This window comes from Lemur catta, chromosome 18 (genome assembly GCF_020740605.2).
Source record: "Lemur catta isolate mLemCat1 chromosome 18, mLemCat1.pri, whole genome shotgun sequence".
NCBI classification, from domain to species: Eukaryota; Metazoa; Chordata; class Mammalia; order Primates; family Lemuridae; genus Lemur; species Lemur catta.
In genome coordinates this window covers 41,161,763-41,184,525 of record NC_059145.1, presented here as the reverse complement: position 1 = coordinate 41,184,525, position 22,763 = coordinate 41,161,763, and the positions used below count along the sequence as shown (strand labels likewise).

At 61.1% G+C, this 22,763-nt stretch overlaps 1 protein-coding gene across 7 annotated transcripts; it reads right to left on the bottom strand.

The window, feature by feature from the left end:
- Window positions 1–51: 51 nt before the first annotated feature.
- ALS2CL (ALS2 C-terminal like) lies at window positions 52–21,913 on the bottom strand. 7 transcript variants are annotated; one of them, XM_045529960.1, is made up of 26 exons: window positions 21,721–21,906; window positions 17,778–17,906; window positions 16,772–16,970; window positions 16,297–16,362; window positions 15,671–15,836; window positions 15,042–15,173; window positions 14,249–14,368; window positions 12,775–12,833; window positions 12,589–12,655; window positions 11,998–12,194; window positions 10,913–10,978; window positions 10,368–10,466; window positions 10,085–10,246; window positions 9,285–9,396; window positions 8,115–8,192; window positions 7,230–7,360; window positions 5,818–5,991; window positions 5,619–5,715; window positions 5,247–5,404; window positions 4,611–4,691; window positions 3,598–3,771; window positions 2,423–2,465; window positions 1,640–1,701; window positions 1,404–1,553; window positions 987–1,083; window positions 52–593 (listed from the first exon to the last, which is right to left on the bottom strand). In XM_045529960.1, exons 2-26 carry the CDS (start codon window positions 17,878–17,880, stop codon window positions 513–515), a joined length of 2,874 nt encoding a protein of 957 aa, XP_045385916.1. In that variant the 5' UTR covers window positions 17,881–17,906; window positions 21,721–21,906; the 3' UTR covers window positions 52–512. The 7 variants fall into 7 exon arrangements, with proteins under 7 accessions (XP_045385916.1, XP_045385917.1, XP_045385921.1 ...); XM_045529961.1 differs by lacking the exon at window positions 21,721–21,906 and adding an exon at window positions 20,974–21,064; XM_045529965.1 differs by lacking the exon at window positions 11,998–12,194 and having other exon boundaries at window positions 10,372–10,466.
- Between the last annotated feature and the right edge of the window lie 850 nt (window positions 21,914–22,763).

Below are 22,763 nucleotides of genomic sequence, written 5' to 3'. Positions count from 1 at the left end.
CGGCTCAGAGCCCTCTGACCAGGAGTGAAGAAACAGGTAAGAGACCAACAGTGACATGGGAATTTCAGTTGCAGCCCAACAGACTACAGTCAGACTTCCAAAGGACTCTGGACTTCAGCAGCGTGGATGGAAGGTCATCTACAGACCACCCACTGCACCATTTTACAGATGGCAACACTGAGGCCCAGAGAGGCTCAACAACTTGGGAGCAAGGCTCAGGCCAAGAGAAGCCTGGGGCTCCTCACCCCTAGACTGTGATCTGCCACAGGTTGAGGGGGTCATCGGAGACTGGCCTAGTGGCCAAGGGAAAACCACCAGCCCGTCACCCCTCACCCTCTCCCCAGTCACAGCAGCAGCAGATCCTCCCAGTGTGAAACAAAATGCCCCTCTCCTCCAAGGGCCCATCCTGCCCTTTGCCTTGGGCGATGAGGGACCGGCTAGGCGGTGCTTGGTCCCAAGTGAGGTGTACAGCGGCCCCTCTGAGCCCAGCACTCTGTCCAGGAGAGGCCAAGCTACCAGAGCTCCCTGGAGTCCCAGTGGCCGGGAAAGCGGTGCAGCCTCATGTCTTCCTTCTGGATGTGCTCGTAACAGGCCTGGCGGGAGAGAGGCGAGGCTGGGGCCAGCTGGCCTACCTGCTCCCAGACACATGCACGGGATCTGAGGCCCAGCAGGCGGGCGCACCCACCTCCCCGGTCGTGTCTCCAGCTCAGCCCTCAGCCACAGTCTGCAAGGGAGATGGGGCCTCCCTCTCCCACTGTGCTCGGGGATGCAGCCTGCTGCAGTCATGACCCCAGGGTCCCCAGGGTCCCCAGGGCTGGGATGCACCGTAGGACCCCTACTCAAGCCCTTTTAACAAGGGCAGGACCAGGGGCGCTGTGAAAACCCTTCCCATGGAGACATGTGAGCAGTGAATTTCAGCTCATCCCCACAGTGGTGTCCGGGGAAGGAAGGGGTCTACCCCCTGGCCTGCAGCCTCCGTCCCTCACCTCCAGGGCTGTGAGCAGGAAGTCATACAGGCCTCCTGTGTGGATGGGGTCCATCATGTCACGGATCAGGTGGATCTCGGCTCCCAGGTGCTGGATCCTGGAGAACCACCCCTCACCAAGACAGCCAGGGAGAGGAGCAGGGAGTCACAGACAGGCGCCATGCAGCTGGGGGGGGGGAGCCCTGACCCAGACGGCTAGACCCCAGGGGTGTGGCCCTGGCTCTGCCTCTGGCACCTACAGGACCCCGGCTAGGACCCTCCCCTTTCTGGGCCTCAGCTTCCCCCTCTGTACTGAGAAAAGCTGCATCCATAAACCCTGATGTTCAGAGACTCAGAGAGTGTCTTGGTTGGGGGCACGGCAGGGTGGGCATGGACCCTGCTGCAGCCCATCCCCAGCTCCTGGCCTGGCCGGGCTCACCGGGCACGCGACACCACGTAGATGAGCAGAGGCAGCAGGTCATCCATGGGCAGCTTGTGCTCCCTGCCCAGCACCCGCGACACAGTGGCCTCAATTTCCCCGTATGTCCTCTCCAGCACCTCCAGCTTCTCCCGGGGGTCCACCGTGGTCCTGCAGCGAGTAGCTGGCTCCAGGTCAAGGCCCTTGGGCTCAGTCCCAGCTGGGAGCCCCCAGCCCTCCCCAAGGCGTGGACTCACATGATCTTCTGCAGGCACTCGGTGGCTGACAGGAAGCACTTGTCCCTGACCAGGGAGTACCTCTGCGTGGTGGGGGGGGCTGGATGAGGCTCTGACACCCGCTCCTTCCCAGGGCCTCAGCAGGCCCTGAGCCTCTGGCCACCCACCCTTCCCCACCGCTGGCTTCAGCACAGCCCTGCCGGGAGGGCTGAGCAACCCAGGGCAAGCCGCAGCTCCACTCTGGGCCTGAGTTCATACAACCGTAAAATGGGGTAAGTAGTCTCCGGGAAGTTGGGAGGATGGAAAAGGAGAAAGAAGGCAATGGCCACTGGGAGCCACGCGGTTCTGAGTACCCACGCCAGCGGCTCCCTGTTGAAACCCGGGCTCCTGGTCCAGCCCTCGAGTTTCTGACTCAGCAGGCGGGTCCAAGAATCTGCTCTTCTAACAGGTTCCCGGTGACCCCGATGCTGCTGGTCTAGCAAGCACATTTTGAGAACAACCCCGTGTGTCCACTTCACCCTCGCAACGATCCTGTGAGGTAGTCCCAGTGCTGGCTCCCTTTTACAGCTGGGGAAACTGAGGCACAGAGCGCAAGTGTCTTGCCCATGGTCACACAGCCAGTGACGGGCAGAGCCTGTGTGGAGCCTGGTCACTGTGGGCCGGCAGCCGCACCCTCACCCACACAGGGAGGGCAGAACAACACATGACGCCGCCCCCTCCTCTGTCCCTCCCCCGCTCCTCTGAAGCCCCCACCCAGCGATTGATTGATCAGATGATCACTCAGGGTTCCGGCCTCCCTCTTACCTGATTGGTCGTCAGCGTGAGGTCCTTGAGGGGCCACAGGTGCCTGTAATTGAAAAAGTGAGCCAGGAGGCTTTGCCAGGACAAAGGGGTAGGGTCTGAGGTCAGAGGGCAAATTCCCGGTGCCACTGCGTCCCCCAGCAGGGCTGAGCACAGGAAAGGGGAGGAAATGAGCCTGAGGCAAGGGGAGAGCGGAGGGCTCCTAGGCACTTGGGTGGGAGAGGAGGGTGAGGGCGGCCCTGCTGGCCAGAGGCCTGCGCGGGCGAGATCGTGGTGGCCGAGCAGATGGTGAGAGCTGAGAGGTCCGGACTCTGTTCCCGAGGCCTTGGTGGGCCCACGCAGGGCGGTGAGCAGGAAGGGTGAAGCCCTCGTGGGACTCAAAAAGAGCGTGTGGAGGAAGGGGCGCGGAGGGGAGGGAGGGACACTTGGGAAGCCCCTGGCAGCCGAGCCTCTGGGCTAGTGACTGGTCAGCTGCAGGAAACATTCGCTGAGGTGACAGGGGAACCAGGGATGGGAGGAAGCACTGTCCCCGTGTGACAAAGGAGACCTCGGCATGGGAGGGGAGAGAGTGTCCATGCCCTCCCTTGGGGACGGGGTCACTCACAGCATCAATGGATCAGAGGGGTGCTGAGGAGAAAGGGTGTTTGTGGGACTGGGGCTAGAAGGGAGGCCCTGGGGTATGGTAAACACCTGCCTGACCTCCCAGAGCAGTCCTCAGTTTCCCCCAGGGACCTCCCCTCCCCACTCTCAGTTCAAGTGCTCAGGGCAGGGACCTTGCCTTAGTGGGGGATATTGGCTGTCAAGAACAGCCAGCATTCGGGGTGGACTCAAGACCCAAGCCAGGCCGGTGCGGGGCTCTGGGCGCTCTGCTGGAGGAAGCGCCAGCTCCCTGTGGGAACTGAGCTGGCAGGGTATAAGCCTCGAGGGGCTGATGCCATGTTTGTCACCACAAGGGGGAGCCAGAGAAAGACCAGCAGAGAGAAAGGGAAGGCACTTCCCATTTGTCATTCAGTTGAGCACCTAGATCCAGCCACACCTGAATGCATAACCTTAGACCTTCATGGGTATGTGAATCAACGAACTCTACCTCCCTTGTGTGCTGAAGACAGTCTTGTACGGAGTGTGTATTGTCTGCCACGCTAGAGCCCTGGCTGACATGCCATGGGGGGAAGGCTTACTTCTGCACCTCCAGGAACTCCAGCAGCTTGGTGTCAGGGAAGAGGCTCAGACTGGTGATGCCCTGGCTGTAGAGGCTGTCCTCCCGCTCGTGAAGCAGCAGGTAGAGCGTGAAGAGCTCTGAGTAGAAGCTGGGCAGCACGAGGGGCAGCACCAATCCACATACACGGAGGTCTCTGAGGGAGACAGGGACGGGGGCAGGGTCACTGCTGGGGCCACCCCTCAAAGAGCCCATAGAGCTCCTGGTCCCACAACAACCAGTGTCCCAGCCTCCAGCCTCCCCCTCCCTAGAGCACCCTTTCCAAGCCTGTTCTCATCTCATCCAACTGATAGCCGTGGCTGCCTCATTCCTGCATTTGACTTGGAGACCTAACGTAGCAGATGGGGTAGGACTGCGATCCCATCCGATTGAAAGGAAATCCCAGGGCCCCTGATGGACAAGCAACTTGCAGCAAAGCTCTCGGCAGCCATTCCGGGCTAGTCCAGTTCTGCCTCCTGGTTTGCTGTGCTTCCTAGGACTCCAGGGGAAGTTCTCCCTAACGTCTAACCCCATTTCCCATGCCTCCTGCAATGCAGTGACCGAAAGGCCTCTCTGCTCAGGAACTTCTCCAGGCCTGGAATCTGAAGGCAAATTGTAAGGTTTGCTCCAGAGACTGGGGAAGACAGATTTAATGACCCACCTAACTCCGGCATGACTTCAGGCTCATCCCCCAGCAGGCCTCGATTTCCCTATCTGTGTGCGGGGGAAGGAGGGTGCCTCGGGAGCTGCTTGCCCTCTGCACACTGAAAGATGAGGCTGGGATCACACGTTTAGAACAAAGATGTGCTTAATGCATTGTAGCAGTGCCCTCTTCCTGGTTGCTCACAGGACAGAGGTCATGGGTCATTCTGATCCGCAAATGATCAATGAACAATGCTTGTTCAATAGTGTGAATGCCCAACACTTTCCCCAAAGTACCCCTTTCCCCTGAGGGAGGACGCAGGAGCAGAACCCGTAGAGGCATGGACAGGTCACCTTGTCTCTGCGTCTTCCTCCTCCTCCTCCTCCTCATCCAGGGCCTGGCCCTTATGCTGTAAGGCAACACGCAGCAGACCCCTGCAAACCAGTGAGAGAGGAATGGTGTGGCTGCCTCCTCCCACAGAACCAGAGCTCCACCTCTCAGTCACCACAGACGACAGTAGGTAGCCTCTGACTCTCAGGGCCGTGGCCCGGGGCCTGCGGAGGCCAGCCTCCCAAACCACAGCAGCTAGAAGGCCGGAGCTACAGGAGGTAAGCAGGAGAATCCTGGAACCCCAGCGACATAAGGAACGACAGCATCTTAGGCTTCCATTGGTCATGTTTGATGGGGAGATGGGGTCTGAGTCCAGGCTCAGGCTCAGTCTACAGTGGGGTTAGAGTGCTGCTGGGGCCTGGTTGGGGCTTGGACCGTGGCTGAGGGCTGCAGCTGGGCCCTTGCTATCACCTCCCCCCCCCAACCCCTTTGCTCCCCAGCTGCTCACTGACCAACCCTCTGGTTCTTCGTTGAGTCAGACGTGAGGCAGAGGCACCAATCCTACCAGGATGCCAGGCAGAGCTGATGCTTGGAAAGGGCAGCACCTCCCCACCTGAGGTCACAGGGCAGTGACTGTTCCCATGTGCCACCGAGCTCACCTGTAGGTGGCCCAGAGTTCCTGGGCATGCTGCTTCACCTCCTCCTGGGCCAGCCCCTGCAGGTGCTTGTTGGCCCCAACTCCTGCGTACGTAGCCTGGAAGGTCAGCATCAGCCTCTGCAGCAGCTTCCCCAGGGGGTGCAGTGAGTTGCTCAGCGCCTGGGCAGGTGCGTAGACAGAGAAGACGTACTCAACCCCAGGGTCTGGAGCACAGCATGCCCAGAAAAGTCCCCCAAGACTGCTCCCACTTCACAGATGGGAACACTGAGGACAAGGGCCCAGAGGCCTGTCCCCTCCACTCAGCCCCTGCTATGAGAAATGGGAAGCCTTCCCCACCGTCACCCCCCTCGGCCGCCCACCCCAGGGCCCTCACCTTCCTAAGGTACTGCTGCAGGGCCTTGGGCTCCCGGTGCTGCAGCAACTCCTCCAGGCTGTCCTTGATTCTGCCCACACTGTCCTCGGGCTGGGTCCTGGGGCACCACACACACAGTCCCTCACCCACGCTAGACCCAGGCCCGTCTCCCCACTCTGAACTGTGGGTGCACACACACCCACACACACCCGGGCCTCACCTCTCGCAGCACAGGTAATCCTGGGACTTGCGCAGCTCCCTCGAGCTCTGCACGTGGAAGCCCAGCAGGGCCTCCTGCAGGTCCCCAGGGCAGCCAGCAGACACAAAGTCCCGGAAGGGGCCATAGACTCCTTGCCAGCGGTTCTCCACGGGGAAGGCGCCCAGCCCCAGCTGCCTGCAGTGGGGGAGGGGGCGATGGGGGCAAGGAGAGATGGAGCTGCGGTGGGCAGGACCCTGTCCAGGCCCTTGGAGGGGTGGGGTACCAGCCTGGCCCAGGTTCAGGCCCCAGGAAGGGTGGATGGATCAGAGCATGCAGATGGGGCTGACCTCCATGGCTCCAGGAGAAAAAGGGACAGAGAGAATTTACCCTGCCATGGAGAAGAGAGACAGAGGCACACGAAGTCCTGAAAAGATGGAGACAGAAGGTGGGCAGATCTGGAGAGCTGGAGGCCAAGTCCAGAGAGTGGGTCTTGGCCCAAGAGAGACTGGTGCCCAGAGTCTGAGATTCTCCTGCCATGATACCCCACTCTGCCTGCCCCCATAGCCAGTTCCTTCCTGTGGTTGACCCCACTCTGGCCAACAGGCTGGGCCTGGCTGTATGTCAGGACACTGTCTGGACACTGTGTGTACATCAGTGTATGTCTGGACACTGTCCAATGAACCCTGCCCTCCCAAGCCACACTCGTAGGTTAGCCTACACCTGCACCCCACCTGGGCTAGGGCCTGCCCCTAGGGATTGCTGTCCACTCCCAAATCCTGCTGTCAGGGAGAAGCTGCTGCCTGGGACCACTTCCCACTAGAACTGCCACCCACAGAGATTCCATCTGTGCAACAGCAAGTCCTTCTCAACAGATATGGCAAGAGTCACCACCTGAACTACAGTTTTCCAAGGAAGAATTCTGTCCTCATGGGAAAAGAAGTCTATCCCCCTCTCAAATACCCTTTGATAGCAAAAGCAATTCCACTTAGCAAGTTTTCTTCTTCACCTTGGCTGCCAGGAAACTCAGGGCCAAGCTAATGCTCAGTCATAATCTTTGTAGGGCCTATCTGCATATCCCTTTCTTTTAAGATCAATTCATGCTTTTATTTTCTTTTTTTTTTTTTCTTGTATGTTTGGTTTGTAAACTGTCTTGTACCCTTTCTAGAAAAACAAAAATAGTAGGGTCTAAGCAAAGCCTACAAATAACATTTTTCTCCAGTTTAGTGGTATAGGGAGTTACCTCCATGTAGCCCTTGAGTCCAAGAGTCTCTGGCTGGAGGGTTATGTGCCTTGGGCTCTTCTCTGAACTCTCTGAGGTGCTAAGAGGAGGTATAGAGAGGCCCCTCTGACGAGCCCTGAGTCCTTGGGGTGGAAACGTAGATACACCCCCAGACAAGCTCCAAAACGTCCAGGCAGATGGACCAGGTTCTTACCTCTTGCAGATGCTGCTCAGGTCCGGTGGGAGGGCAGACGTGTCCAGCACACCGTGTGTGTGCAGTCCTCTCCCTGCCCCACTGCCAAACGAGCCCTCCAGGGTGAAGCCATTGGGGAAGGTGACCTTGCCCTGGAGCCAGGAGAGAGAGGCAGAGATGTCTGTCTGTCCAGCTGCCCTTCCATCCAATCACGACAGGCCTCGTGCCTGTCTATGTGGGCCAGAGAGGATGGGTGGGCTTCCCACCATCCATTCAATCTTCCCCACCCCAAGGGCTCATAAGAGGTGGGCACAACCCCACCCCTACCAACAGCTATGCCCACCTCTCAGGGGCTCACCTCTGAGGCAGGAGAGGGGAAAGAGGGGGAAGGGACACGCAGGGAAGAGTGGGGAGAGCCACCGCTGTGGGGCTGGGCTGGGGGTAAGGCCAGAGACAGGCAGAGGCCTGGGGAGGGCAACTCCTTGCTGCATGGGGCTGCCCCATTCGTAGCACCTCTGCTCTCCATCCAGTCACTATGAAAGCAAAACAGCCCTCACCCTTCCAAAGGCCCCAGCAGGACACTGAAAAACGGTGACTCCAGGGACAGCTGCCCAAGGCACTGGTGGTGGAGGAGGGAGGGCATTCTGAACTAGGGGGGTTCAGCCAGGAGACCACCAGTACCCTCCGGATGCAAGGCAAGTCCCCTCTCAGCTTGCTCCAGAATCCATCACAGGTCCATGGCAGAGAGCAGTCGCTGTGCCCAGCCTTGGAGGTGATGGAGGTGGGAGAGGCCCTCCCCTACCTGCCACCCTCTGCCTGCACCGCCTGCCCTCGGTCCTGGGGGCAGATTACGGACCCCAGCCAAGCCTTTGGCAGGGTGTAGAGTAGGGTCGCAGTGGCCCTTACCTTCCCCCTGAGGGTCAGGTCCTTGGTGAAGGTGCCCTCGTACAGGGAGTCGTCCTCAGAGAGAAGGATGCCCGGGCCCTTGGGAAGGAAGCCGGGGAGGGTAGGAACCGCGGGTAAGAGAGGATCAGGAAACTGGGGGTGCGGAGGGGACGGCAAAAGAGGGAAGGTGGATACTGATCCACGGGGAGAAGGGCCCTGAGCCCTGTCACACCCCCAGGCTGTGTCTAAGTGGGACCCTAGTCCTTGGCCTGTCCCGCACTCGCCCCATGGACCTCATCCCTGGGTGTCCCTAAACAACACCCCAGACCTGGCCCCGCAGCTCCAGCAGCCTCTTCAGGAAGCCCCACAAGCTCAGGAGGTGCTGGGCTTTTCCTGAACCGTCCCTGCTTCCTGCTTGTCCCTGGCCTTGGGGACGGTGGAGCAGACCAGGTTCCCTTGCCACGTTGGCTGCCAGGAAGCTCAGAGCCAAATGGGATACAATTTGTGTTCAACTTATTTCTGAATCTATTTTGTGTGCCTATTCTTGCCTCTTCTTCCTCTTCCCTCGTAGGCCTCCTTCAGTCTCTTCCAGAACAAAGCAGAGTGTAAACAAACAAATCATAATAACGGGTCACAGCCATGAGGCCAGAGCCCCAAGCGCTGGTGGGCGTGGTGCGGTGGAAGGGGAGGGCTCTGAGGGGGCCTCTGCTCTGCCACTCCATAGGCGTGACACTGGGCAGCTTCTCTGGCCCCTCTGAGCCTCTCATTTGTCATCCATACGCTAGGAATGATAATGACATCAACCAGCAGGGCCCTGGGAGGATCCTATGAGATCCTAGCAGGAGGCTTAGCAGAGCCAGGTATCGAGGTAGGGGCCCGCGAATGTCGGTCACTGAGGCTACTGGCAGCATTACCACGAGTGGCATTCTTGCTATTTCACTGAGTCCGCAATAAGAACTATTAACCTGAGTTGCTGATGGGGAAACTGAGGCTGGGTGGGCGTGGATCTGGCCAAGGCCAGGGTGGGTGACAGAGCTGGGGTCCTGCCCAGGTTCCAGCTCCCTCCAGCACCCAGGAACACAGCCCCCTTCTTCATCTACCCCTGAAGAGCCTCACAGCCTCAGGGCCCCCAGAGCAGACGGGGTGCGGGGAGACGGGTAGCTTGGGACACACACAGGTTTCCCCACTCACCACCATCTTGTCCGCATGGAAGGTGCCCTGGTAGCAGACGCCCGCCTGGGTGACCACGACCCCCGGGCCATGGCGCTGGTCTGCCTGCCACATGCCAATATAGCGCTCGCCCCTGTGGCAAGAGAGGGTGGCCAGAGGGGGATCAGAATCGTTCCCATGCACCTTCTGGGTGCTCCACTGCCATGCGGTTGGTGTGGGGATAAGGAGCAGGGACATCACCTGAATCCACTCAACTCAGACACAGGGCAGGTGAGGTCAGGACCCCCAAGAGGACAGAGGGTGGAGGAGGGAGGGAGGCTGCCTGGAGAGGCCACCCTGGGAGGCTGCCCAGTGGACGTGGCAGGAAGGACAGACGGAATGGGGGTGCACTCCTGTGTGTACAAAGCCATGTGGGCAGGAGCATATGACAGATATGTGGGGACATTCGGGGGTCCAGAAAGGCTGGCGGGGTGCACGGGAGACACGGCAAGGCTGTGATGGCCAGGCCAAAGACCCGGGGCTCTGTCCCACGGCCCAGAGAGCCTGACAGGGCTGCAGTCCTTAGATGGCAGCAGATCAGGGGTCAGAAACTGCTCTCCGGCACCTTGAGGAGGGGGCCGGGGACGGGGTGTGGCCCTGCGGCCAGGATGGTCAGGGCTCCCTCATTCCGAGCCTCAGCAACAGCCCAGCAGGCAGAGAGGAAGGGAGGGACTCAAGAGAGACCCTGCGGGGACAAACAGGAGCCTGTGCCCTGAGTCAATCTGGTCTGTGAGGGTCCTCCTGGCCCCTGACAATGGGGGTGGTGGCTGAGGAGCACTCACCTGTCACTGTCATCCTGGATGCCATAGCCGCTCCTCTGGCCCTTCTCCCAGTGGCCCGTGTACCTGAAGGGTTGGGCGGCCTGCGGGGGGCTCTCAAACACCCCAAAGCCATGCCGCAGGCCCTCCTGGAAGTAGCCCTTATACACCTCTTCGGTGCCGTATCTGGGGAGAGTCACGAAGAGCTGGCCCAGCCGCACAGAGTTCTGCCCAGAGGACGTGCCATCCCCCGCCGCCTCCCACTCCCACCCCCGCCAGCCGAGGGTCCCTTACGAGGGTCACTTACTCACAGATGCCATAGCCACTCATTCTGCCCTCCCACCAGTGGCACTTGTAACAGTCGAACCTGTCCTCGGAGGCCTGGGGCAGCAGGCGGATGCCAAAGCTGACAGCGCCGTAGGGCAGGTGGGGGATCAGTACCAGGGCCACCTCCCTGTGCACCCCTCACCTGAGACACCTGTCACATCCCCTCCCTGCCACCCAGGAGTGTCCCTCCCCCAGCGAGCTTTCCAGACCATAGGGAGAGTCTCAAAGGTACTCAGCTCCCTCTTCTACCAAGGGACCCCCCCAGGACACCTGTCTCTCCACCTGCCCCTGTGCACCGGGAGCACCTTCTGGCCCGGTGCCACTCCCTCCGTGACCTGGAGCTGGGACCAACCTGCTATTCAGGGCCTCAGGTCCCCTTGTACAAGGAAGGGAGCTGGACCAGATGGTCTCTAAGTCCTGCTTGAGGTTTGGGAATTTAGGATGGGGCCAGACTGGTGACAGCAGCGGGGAGGGAAGTGCCCCCCTGCCCCCCACCCATGCCAGCCTCAGCCCAGGCAGCCTTACCCATGCTCCAGGCCCTGGCGGAAATCCCCCACGTGATTCTGCCCATCCGGCCACTTCAGGGTTCCCCTGGAACACAGTCAAGGCCCAGGGCCTCAGGCCCACCACACTCATCCCTCAACAGCCTCAGCTGCAGACTTTCTCAGAGGCCCTCCCTTCCCCCTTGGACTGGACTCTTTGTCCCCACCCAGCCTTCTTGCCTGAGCTCCAAGACCCCCAAAGAAAGCCCTTTTAGCCCTTCTCTGTTCCTGGCACAATTGCACCAATAGCCTCATGGGATACACTCACCATATTCTATAAGGAAAGCCCAGGAAACATCTAGGTTCCCTTTTCCCCTTGACCAACAGGAAGCTCAGAGCTAAACTTCAAACTCAGGTTAAATGCTAGTCAGTGGGGTTTCTACCATCCTCCTCCCATATTCTGATATGGCATTGTTTTTTTTCTGTATTTTTTTCCATAAGCCTCCGTAAGCCCTTTCTGGAAGTAGGTAGGGTATTAGAAACTAATGGATGTGCTTGAGAGTGTAACCTTGCGAGTCCCTCCTGCTCTCTGGGCTTCAGTTTTCCCCGCTGTAGCATAGGGGGGAAGGGTTTTCTGCTTGTGGCTGAGGCCAGGCCCACCCTATCACCTGCCCTGAGGCCCTGGGCAAGTCATGCCAGACACGGTGCCGCAGTGCCTGCACCTCTGAAATGGGTAAAGAACACTCGCTAGAAGGTTCTTGTGAGGACAGAGAGAGAAAGAATGTGTGCAAACCATTCGCCACCACCAGACAACACAGGAGGATTCTTCTTCCACCCTCCTAAGAATGGAATGGCACGACTGCGGGCCCCGCAGGCCACCTGGTGGCTGCCCCTTGCTCTCTAGGTGTCACCACCAAGACGTTTTTGACACAGACCTACTCTGGGCCAGGCCCTGTCCAAGAGGACTTAAGAGAGACCCTGAGGGACAAAGAGAATCGACCCACTGACCACTGGACAATAACAGCCTTCGGTGCATGCCCTGAAGGAATGAGGTCCACGAGGCGCCATCTGCCCCTCAGACCCCCCGGGGGAGCCCCGTCTTGACGGCCCAGAGCTCCAGTCACTCACTTGCCGTGGGGCCTGCCCCGGCACCACTCGCCCTCGTAGGTGGCCTGGCAGAACCGGCCCTCCGCACGGAAGGTGTGAGCCGTACAGCGGCAGGCAGGGGGCTCAGAGGGCTCCAGGCCCGCCCCCAGCAGGGGGAAGTCCTTCTTCCCACGCAGGGCCTGGCATACAGCCTGGGTCACCTTCCACTGCCAGACTGCCTGGTGGGGACAGGGAAACACAGGACAAGTCACTGCTGCTGGAGGCCTCCCCTCTAGGAAGCCTTCTGGGGCAGCTCCAGGTGCCACCCCCTCCTTTAGCAGGCTGAGATCCCTGTCTGCAGTTTCAGGGTCTGCCCAGAGGGGTCGAACACGACCACAGGACAGGCCTCAGCACAGGCCCCAATTCTGGCTTCAGAGAGAAAAATACCCTGTTCTCTTTGGCATTCTGGTGCCCGACCCCAGGCTGACCCCTGACTTCCTCTGACCCTGGCCCCAGAGGCCTGCTAGCCCCTCGCCAGCACTCCTGTGGAGCCCCGCAGTGCTGCGCACTTCTACCCTGCTGTTCCCTGTCCCCTGAACCCACTCCCCCAATTCACAGCTCACCCACACTCACATGGCCCTGGGGGTCCTTGGCACGAAAGGAGAACTCTTCTTCAGGTGTAAGGAGGTGAAATGTACACCTAAACAGACGGAGGTGGTGAGTAGGCCCTAGCTCTGTGCGGGAGGGTGTGGGTGTGGGCAGGTGCCATGGGGGTGCATGGAGGGAAGGCCCAGGGCGTCAGCAGAGGGGGTCGCTCACCCGTCCTGCCCAGGATCCACCCACACCAGCTTCAGATCAAAGGTGTGGACATTGTGGCCCTGGAAGAAGATGGACACAGGTGTCATCCAGAACCCAGACCAGAGGCTCACCTGCCCTCTGACCCAGGCTTACCCCAAGCACCAACCTGGTGGCCCTGAGACTGCTCTGTCTGGTGTTCCCGGTACAGAGTCCCTCACCACTCTGGCCTGATCCCCATCCTAGGGGCAGCTTCCCCATGTCCTTTCCACCCCAGAGCCTGGCCAGGGCCCCAGGACCAGCCTCTTATCCCCTGTGGCCACAAGAGTGGTCTTCGGGAAATGCAGCTCAGACCCTGTCCACCCCCACTGGAAACCTCTCTAAGGCTCTCACGCCCTGGGGGCTGGGACCACTGCTGAGCCTAACATTCGAGACCCCACAGACCACTCCAGGCTCGCGTGTTCCTAGCTCTCACCCTCTCTGGCCACTCCACACTGCACCTTCCTGAGTTTACCACAAATTCCCTCACTCTGGACTTCTGCTCATGCTGTTCCCTCTACCTGGAACGCCGTCCTGCTCTGAGAGCCAGACAGAAGGTCCCTTCCTCTGGGAAGATGTTGGCCTAGGCAGGCCAAGCGCTGCTCCACGGCCAGAGGAGGAGGAGGCGTGAGGCCCAGACGCAGGCCAGGGACAAGAGAGGGCTCAGTGGAGACAACAGCACGTGCAAAGGTCCAGAGGTGGGAAAGGACACTAGCACATTAAGGGACAGTATCTCGTAAGTGTACCTGGAGCACACAGTGTGAAGTCGGGGGTGGAGGGAACTCAAACTAAATTGGAACCAACCCCAAACCGGGCTTCAGGAGACACGGGTCTGGACCAGACACGTAGCAGCCCTCCCTGGCCTCAGCCTCCCTGTCTGCAAGGGGCTTTCAGGCCAACATTCTAAGGGGCAGAGAGGACAGTGCTGTGCACCTCACAAGGGCAACAGGAGTTCGGGGGGACTCAGCACAGTCAAGAGGCTCTGGCCGCGTAACAGTCCCAGCCCCCAGGTCTGCCTCCTCCTGATGTCTGTCCTGCTCCTATGGGCACTTCCCCCTGGGGGCCTTCTCGTCCAGCCTCCCTAGTCACCACAGGCCACTCCAACTTCCCTTCGGGGGTTCCTCTGTTATCTGAGCACAAAGGAACTAAGAGTTGTCGGGAACCTGCGGTAGGACAAACTCTCTCACGGCACTCCCCACTTTCCAGGTGAGGGAACCAAGGTGAAGACATCTGACCAAGGACAGCGGCTGGATGCACCTTGGCTGCCTTTCCCCTCAACCCACGCCCTTTGGGGACGGCCCCACTGACGGCCCCACCCCAACGCTCCCCTTTCCGTCCCCGCCCACCTCCCCAAGCCCAAGCCATCAGTCCCAGCAGGTTGTCCCTTTCTTGCTCCTTTTTCAACCAGACCCCAGAACGCTGCTGTGGCCCCAAGACCCCAGGTCAGCCCCACCCCAACCTGCAGCAGGACGAGGGCATCATCAAAGAGCAACACGCGCTCAGCCCGCAGCGGGGTGACCGTCACGGGGACGTCCTGGCTGTCTTGCAAGAGTCGGCGAGCAGGGGTGCAGAGCACATCCTGGTGGGGCAACGAGGGAGGCGCAAGGCTGCCAGCCCCTGCCAGCCACTCTGTTCCTCTCCCTCCACCCCAGACACCTCCCGGAGGCCTCCTCCAATAGACCCGGCGTGACCCCCAGGTCAGTGACAGGCACTGGGGCTCCAAGATATGGGGGTCATTTCTGGCCTTTCCCAGTGGGGTGACACTTCTCTCTAGAGGCTTCAGTGTCCTCTCCCACACCCCACCCCCCTGCCGTGGCCCCAGCCATGCCCCCTCAACCCTCATCTGGGATTCTGCAATCCCTGCCTCCCTTCAGCAATTCCTGTCCCTTCTACCTGTTCTAATTCTCCACACTGGCCCAAGCCTGTCACATCCTCATGGGGCACAGAGGACTCCCTCCCTGCAAGGGCAGTGCATGCCATGGTGGGCAGTGACACATGGGTGTGACTGGTGACATCCCCAGGGGCAGAGTCAGTTCTGCTGGGGAAGAAGACTGCTTCTTCCCCAGAGCCAGTCAGGGCCTGGCCCAGGAGGGCTCAGCAGACGGATGAGGGTGTCTAGACAGCAGGCCCTTGCAGCCACCAGCCCCCTTCCAGATGGGGAAACCAAGGCATGGAGAACACAGAGAGCAGCTGAAGCCACCCAGCAGCCCCATGCCCAACGTGGAACCCCTTTCTGACTGCCCCACACTCACCCTTTGCCGGCGGCTCAGGGTGGGCCACAGGGCCTGTGTGGCCACTGCCTGGTCCAACGCCTGCCTCAAAAAGGACTGTAGGTTCCCAAAGAGGGTGGCCGCGTTCACCACCAGCTCCCGGGCAGGGTGGTGCTGCAGGGGGACAGGGCAGCCAGTGACGGTGGGCAGGACTTTCCTCCACCCTGGGATGGTTGCCCTGGCTCTGCCCTGGCCCCAGCTGGTCAGGAGGCCTGAATCTAGGCCAGCTCCTCTTCTCTTGCGGGAGTGGGGGTATGAAGGGGATTCCAGAGGAGTCTGGACCATTCCATGACTCCCCAAGCTGGGCCCTGGGGCCCTGTGTCCTCACACCCAGTAGACAGTTCTACGTCTGCTCTCTGGTCTCTGCTGGCTCCACTGGGGCAGGCCCATGTGCCTCAGACACCCCAGGGCAGGGCCTGACCCACTAAGTTTCCCCAGGGCAGGACCATGTCCCCTCAGTACCCCAGGGCAGGGCTGTGACCCCCTCAGGCCCCACAGGCACGGCCAGGTCCTTCTTGAACTAGGGTTCCTGAGTACTGGCTGGGCCCCCTAAGCCTGGGCCTATGTCTCCCCTCCCCCACTTCCCCACAGGCTGCTGTCCCTGCACCCACCTCCGGGACAGTGTCCGCGAGGCTCAGCAGGAGGAGCACGTACTGCTGCACATGGTGGGTGAGCGGCTGGCGGAGGGCCTGGATCAGCGCTGTGCCCACCGAGCCCTTTGAGCCCACGCCGGACAGGAGCTGCCGCAGCGCCTTCAGCTGGCCCCGCCAGAACTCACTGCGCATAGGGAGGGCCACACACCCCCTTCACCCTCCCCTCCTCCACCCACACCCACCGCCATGGCCTCCCTGCCCCGGCCCCAGGGCCAGCCCCAGCCCCAGAACTTCTACCCTGTCAGACCAATGACTCAGGATGGGAGCTGCCCTTGCCGGAGGTTTAGTAGCACTATCTCAGAGTTTGAAGGGACCGCGGGTGACAACCAACCAGCCTGAGTGGGAATGGCCCTCCTGCCCTGCCCCAGGCCCGGCAGTGGCTGTCTGGATCTGCTCCTGGCCTCACCAGGCCTTCCTCCCTCTCTTCCAGTGTGGATCAGTGTAGACTTCTTAGAGCTGGGAGTCCTCCAGGATGGATCATAGGCTGTGACACCCGCTGCTCTAGGGATGGGGCTTCCCTGCCTCTGCCCTCGCCCGGACACCCTCACCCAGCCAGGGGCCCACTGAGGCAGCCCCATGCTCACCTCCTCCTCTTTGCTGCCTTCTGAAAGGCCTGCAGCACTATGCAGCTCGTGTAGGACTCAATGTACCTGCAGGCAGCACAGGGGACACCTGCAAGCCCAGCCCCAGCTCCAGCCCCAAGGCCCTGGCCTCCAGGGCCCCCAGATCTCACCCACTGAGCAGTTACAGCCCAGAGAGCCCAGACGGTGGCCTGACTCTGAGTACTGGTGACCTCAAGGCCTGACCAGACAAGACAGTTCTAACTTGCAGTCGTTCTCCCCTGGGAGGCCCCAACGCTCAGGTCTGGAGTGTCTGAGCTTGCTGCCAGGCTAACACCCAAGCCCAGGTGAGGCTAAACCCAGGTGAGTCGCACTCCAGGTGAGCACCAACCCCGGGCTGAACCCAAACCTTTGCCTAAGCCCTGACCCGGATGAGCCTTCATGGCAGGCGACACTCTGAATCCAAGGCCAGGCCCCAGCCCCGCCTCGGTGGTCTTACTCTATGTAGACCTGCAGGACGTGGTCAGCACCTCGCAGCAGCAGCAGGGATTCCAGGCCAGTGGAGCCGGGGTGACGCAGCCTCTCCCGCAGCGAGTGCAGGCTTTCCTCCGTCACCTCCCAGAGCTGCTGGGAGCTCCCGTGCAGCTGCTGTAGGAGCCGCAGGCACTCTCTACTCTGGGGCTCCGAAGGCTCTTGGGCTGGGGCGGGAGCACAGCCACACTGAGTGGGGGACATGGCCACCCCGTCCCCCAGGGAGCACAGCAGTCCGGTGTGTTCACACGAAGGCCAGCAGAACCCCATAGCCCTGTGGCTGCAGCGGGGCCGCATCCCTGGGGACACGGTTGGTGTGTCCTAGAGCTCAGCAGGGGAGGGGCAGGCTGGAGCAGTGGCCAGCACCCCTGAGGAGTACACAGGCCCACGCCCACCTCCTCACAAACAGGCAACTAAGCACACACACTAATCCCCCTGTGTCTCTGGCTTCCTCACCCTCCACTCCTCAGATCCAGGATGTGGAGTCCACAGGGTCACACGACCAGTCCTCTGCCATTTCTCACATGCACAGAGTCCCCCAGAGGAAGAGACCTGCCCAAGGGCACTCCACAGGTGAGACTCAAGCTGGAAGTAAAACCTAGGTCCCTGCCTTCTAGTGGGGCTTTTCCCAGCACCCTCAGGCGGCCAGCGGGGAGTGAGAGGAGAATTCAGGCAGGGGGCTGTCTCCAGGCCCATGCCCTGGGAGAGGGGAATTTCATCTCTGTGCGTAGCCAGGTCTGGGCGACAGTGCAGGTTCATGGCCTGGCCCCTCAGGGTCCCTTTAAGAAAGGAGCAGCCAGCAACTAGAGGCCAGGGCCCCAGTTCCACCAGGAGATGCTGATACCAAGCGTCACCCTCCCATTTAAGGGTGAATAAAGCTGTGGCTCACACAGTCCAGCAAGGTAGGACTCCTGTCCCTGGGATCATTCCTATGTCCCCCCGCCCTCCCCACTGGGGAGCCTAGACGCACTTACCTGCAGACAGCAGGGGCTGCAGAACAAGGCTGTTGACGCGGGCGAGGGTGGCTGAGAAGACCTCCTCTAGCCGCAGCAGGGCTGCCTCCTCAGGGCTGCACATGGCCAGGGTGCCCCACTCAGGGCTTCCTAGGGGGACATAGGTCATGGTCAGATAGCACTGGCAGGAGCAGGGTCAGTGCCCATCCTCTCAGGCCGGTGCCCGCGCACATCAGAACTGAGCAGTGGGCACAGCTCAAAGGGGAGTTTCTGGACTGGCCACTGACTCCTGCTCTGCCTGGGCCCAGTTGAGGGGGGCCTGAAAGAGTGGGAGAGAGGGCTCAGAACTTCCAAGGGAAGCAACCCTTTTTACCCAAAAGGGTAGATGCTCTTCAAGCCCAGTTCTGGCCTGCTCATTCCCCTGCTCAAACACCCACCATGGATCCCAAGTGCCCATCTCTAGTGGCACTCTGACCTTAGCCCCCTTTCTACTGAGTCTCTGCTCAGGGACTCTGCAGTCTCTGGTAACAAGGACATGCTGTCAGAGGAGCCCAGCCTTGTCTTCGAGACCACGGCTCAGAGCTCCCTTTACCCAACAAGGCTGAGTAGGCAAGAAGAGGTCTGGGGCGATGGAGGGAGTCTGGAGGCTTCCTGCCAGAGCCATGAAGGACAGGCAAGGATGAAGAGGAAGGGGGACATGGCATGCAGGAGGGGGATCCGTGAGATCGAAGGCTCATGGGTGTGAGCCCAGCCTCTGCGGGTGGCCCACCAAGCACACCCTAACTGGCCAACAGAGGAGCTAGACTTTGCCTGAGTCGACCATGGAGAGTCATGGAGGATTTCAGAGCGAGGTAATGGTGGGGTCCAAAGTCAGATCTGGGGAGAAGAACTTGGTAGCAGGTGCAGAGGAGATGGTGCCGGGCAGTGAGACAGGAGTCAGTGTGGATGGGAGCCTGGAACCCCCCCAACCAGCCTGAGCCTGCTGGATGAGACCCACTCAAGAGGCAGGGGCCGCTGGGGTGGACAGATGGGCTTGAGCCCTGGGATTTCCTGTCCTGGAGTGAGGGACCTTCCAATCAGGCAGGGATCACCTGCGAATGCAGTATCCTGCCTGGAGTGGCCTGGGCTCAAGCCCAGCCCCACCACCCCCCACCCCCGGCAGGCCGTAGCCTCTACTCAGACAAAGCCCTCCCACAGGACTCTGGGGCTGTCACTTAGCAAAGGAGTTCATCTGAGGGTGCAGAGTTGCAAGGTGCCTCTCCCTGGTCTGACACTCTGAGGCTTTGGAGTTAGCCAACCTGGGTGAGGCAAGCGACATAATCAGGACAGCCGATGATGGGCAAGTGACATAGGCAGACCCAAAAGGGCAAACAGGAAGGGGTCTCAGCCCTCCCAAACCCACGCCAAAGATGCCATGGAGCATCCCAGGCCCCTGGCAGAGCCTGCAACTCCCAGGGAATTGGCTCTGGAGCAGAGTTGGGCGAGCGCCTCAGAATTCTGGCCAAGGGCCCGGGGCCCAGGCATTCCTGCCCCACCTTTCCTGCCGCTGCTGCTTCTCGAGGGTGAGGTTGCTGGAGGGAGAGGCGGGAAAGAGAAGCCACTGGACCCCCAGCTGCAGCCATCTTCTCTCTCTGCTGGCCCCTGCAGCAGCCCCAGCCCCCCGGAACACAGGGGCTCCAGGTCAGCTCAGGCAGACCACGAGAGAATAGCAAAGGGATTAGGGGTGTGGAAAGTGTGGTCTGGGCCTACCTAACCCTCACCCATGTCTCCAGAAACTGATAGAATGGAAAGACTCTTTGGGGTGACATTTCCACTCTCAGCTGGAAGTCAGCTGGAGTCTGAGCTGAGAGGCGAGGACACCCAGGGTTGGTTGGGTGGGCGAGGAGGAGGATGAGACCAGGATGGTGCAGACTAGGAACCACATCAGGGCAAATTAAAAAGATACTGCAGTCAATAACTCACTGCTGGGAGGCCTTAAACACCAGCATCCTCCACACTCACCTGGGGACGAGGCATCCCTACCCCAGCCAGTGCCAAACCCTCAGGCTTCTTCCCCCTCTCCCTCCCTGCCCAGTGTGTCCCAGGACCCATGGCCCATGCCTCAGCTGCTCCCCCAGGAAAGGCTTCTGACCCCCTACCCCGCTGTTCAGCCCTGGCCATGCCCCAGCTTACCCACAGCCCTGCTCCTCTCTGGGCCTCAGTCACCCTGCTATGAAATAGGGGTACCACCAGATCAGAGCTTTTCAAACTATTTTAGTTGTTCCTCAAAAGGACAAACTGACCGAGGGGAGCTTCTCTGAGTGCGGGGACCTCAGACTCCCCTATCCACAAAAGCAGCCTGGGACTGCTGGGGGTTGGTTGGTCGCAAACACTAACTCTAGGGGCCTTTCCACACCTGTGCCCCAAAGGGATCTCTAAGCCTGGAAAACTGAGTCACTTTGCCCAGAGGAAAGGGCAGAAGTTAAGCATGGCTGGTGAGGCTGTGGGTGGGGGGAAGGCTGCAGCTGGGGTGGGTAGTCTGGTCTGGTGGCCCCTAGGAGCCCTGCTCCCAGGCTAGGGAGTTTTGGGCTGAATGCTGGAAGTGACAAGTGTAAGTGCAAGAGTGAGGCCAGGCATGAAAGTGCATGAGTGTGCACGTTAGCAGGGAAGGAGGAAGATGTGCTGAGCCTTACAAGAATACTCCCCTCCCCAACCCCAATCCCACCCCCATCCCACTCCCCTTGGGTCAGGGGCATGGCTTCCTCACCCTCTCCCTCCCTCCAGTTCAAAGGCTCCTTACTGGGGAAACTGAGGACCGGGAAGGATGGGAGGGCCCAGAGACATTATCTGTAGAGCATGTGCAAGACTCAGACCCAGGCCTCTGGCTCCCAGCCCCACCAGGCTCACCTGAGCTAGTGGCTCAGAGAGACTGGGCTACTCACCTGAGGCACAGAGCAAGTTCCTGGCAGGGCCCAGCCCCATAGCTGTCCCCAGGCAGCCCTGATACTCACCATGGGGTAGGGCAGGGTGAGGACAGAACTGGCCAGTCCCAGCGTGCCCAGGTGAGTCAGCTACTGTCCCTGTGGTGATCTAACCAGTGGCCAGACCCACTCTCTCCTCTGCATTCCTAGCCTCTGTCCACACTAAGTCCCTCCCAGGCAGGGTCACTGGAGCCTCCCTGCCCTCTCCCAGGCCTGGCCCCTCAGGCCCCTCAGCCGCACCCTATCATGGCACTCACTCTGGTATTTCCTGGTCTGGACAGGCAAGGAAGTTCTGCTTGCTGTGGAGGCTTTTCCCTGGACTGCCCTGGAGGCCCCTTAATCAACTGACATGTCCAGTGGTGGACAGTGGGGAGAGGGACTGCCCAAGGGACAGGGAGCTGGAGTGTCGCACCTGATGGCTCAGTCTCCTCCTCCCCCAGCACCCTTCCTCTGCCCCTCCATGACTCCAAGCTCCTTGCCCTACGGGCCCGCAACCCCGCTCCAGTCGCACACGTCCCAGCTTCCCTTCCTCTCCCTGCCTAGGCACGTTCAGTCACTGGAGTTTCCCAAACACTCGATCCTGGTGCGGCCACCAGGTATTTGCCTGTGCTGTTCCCGTGCGCCAGCTTCCCAGCTTCCGCCCCAACCAGCGGGCGTCACCTCCTTCTGGCAGTCTCTCCTCCTGGGTGACGCCCCGCGGCTCGGGCCAGGCCCCTGAGCACTGCGCGCTCGTGCCCGGGGTGCTGTCCCTGCGCTGCCCCTAAACCCGTGCGGGGTGACCACGGGGCAGGGACGACGACGCAGAGAACCCCGCAGAGACCCTGGGAGTCTTCTGACAAACTCAGTCGGGCCCGGGTGTGAGAGCCACCGGGGACCGAAGAGTGGTGGAGGGACCGCGACGCGGTGGCCCGAAGGAGTGCGGCGGCAAGAGCCCCCACCTGGACCAGGGGAGCTTGGCGCGCAGGGCCCCGCCCACAGACGTGCGACCTCTGTCGCGCCCTTACCTGTGCGGTGCGGGTTCCCAGCGCCGGAGTGCCCGCGCGGCTCCGCAGGCCACCGCCCCGTCCGGGGGCTCCGCCGCGGGTGTCGCTCAGGGCTGGGGGCCCAGGGGCCCGCTGGGGGAGGGCCGGCGCGCGGCGTCCGCCCGCCCCGTTGCCCGAGGTCTCTCCCGAGTTCTCCTTCCGGCGTCCCCGGGGCCCAGCGCGGGACTGGGGCGGGGAAGGTGGGGCTCGGCCGCTCCGCCCGCCCACGCTCCCACGCCCACAGCCCGCCTCGCCTCCCCGGCAGGCTCCGGGGCCGGAGGGACAGCCTCGGCTCCCTCGTCCTGGAGGGTGCCCGCCGCTACTGACGCTCTGCGCGCCCGGGGTGCAGCCCGGTGACCTGCACGGTCCGCTCTGAGTCACAGAGGCCGCCCCAAGCGGCGCGCTGTGTGGGTTCGTCAAACAGAGGGGTAAACTGAGGCGGCCCTGCAGCCCCCTGGGCTGGGCGTCCACTGTCCGCCGCTCCGGTAGGCGTGACCTTGAGAAAGTCCCCGTGCCCCCATTCCGGGGTCTCCACATGGACCGTAGAGCGTGAAGCCGGCCCGTACTCTTCCGCGCCAAGGCCTGTGACCTTGGCAAGGGTGGCCGAAGTTTAGTCCCAGACTGACCTCTGGGGAGAGGGAGGGACCATAGTTCAAACTGTAACAAAGAAGCCAGCTGTATGCAGCCTGCAGCCTGGGCCGGCACCCATCCACTGACCGGCCTCGCTGAGCGCTCTGCCCCTTTCCCAGCTGGGAACACTGAGGGAAGAGGCCCCTGGTGCAGAGGCTGTGGAAGAGCAGGAAGGCCGGCCCAGCTGCCTCCACTCAGGTCTGAGGCAGAGGGAGGTAGCCCCTGTCCTGCCAGGCGGGAGAGAGAGCCCCAGCTGAGGTAATGGGGGCCTGGGACTTGCCAACCTCAACCCCCTGCAACCTGGGTTGTCTGTTGCCAAGTGGGAGCTTGAGGTCTGCCCGCTGCCCCTTAGCCCCCGGCTTGAGGGTTTCCAACCCTGCACCTCTCCCCTGCGT

What these genes read in the sequence shown, in the direction of transcription:
- ALS2CL (XM_045529960.1), bottom strand. Translation starts at nt 17,880, where the DNA reads ATGTGCAGCCCTGAGGAGGCAGCCCTGCTGCGGCTAGAGGAGGTCTTC. An exon ending in CCCTGAGCCGCCGGCAAAGG is followed by an intron (nt 14,369 to 15,041) that starts GTGAGTGTGGGG and finishes TTGCCCCACCAG; the next exon opens with GATGTGCTCTGCACCCCTGC. An exon ending in CTGAGCAGCATCTGCAAGAG is followed by an intron (nt 5,992 to 7,229) that starts GTAAGAACCTGG and finishes CCCCCACTGCAG; the next exon opens with GCAGCTGGGGCTGGGCGCCT.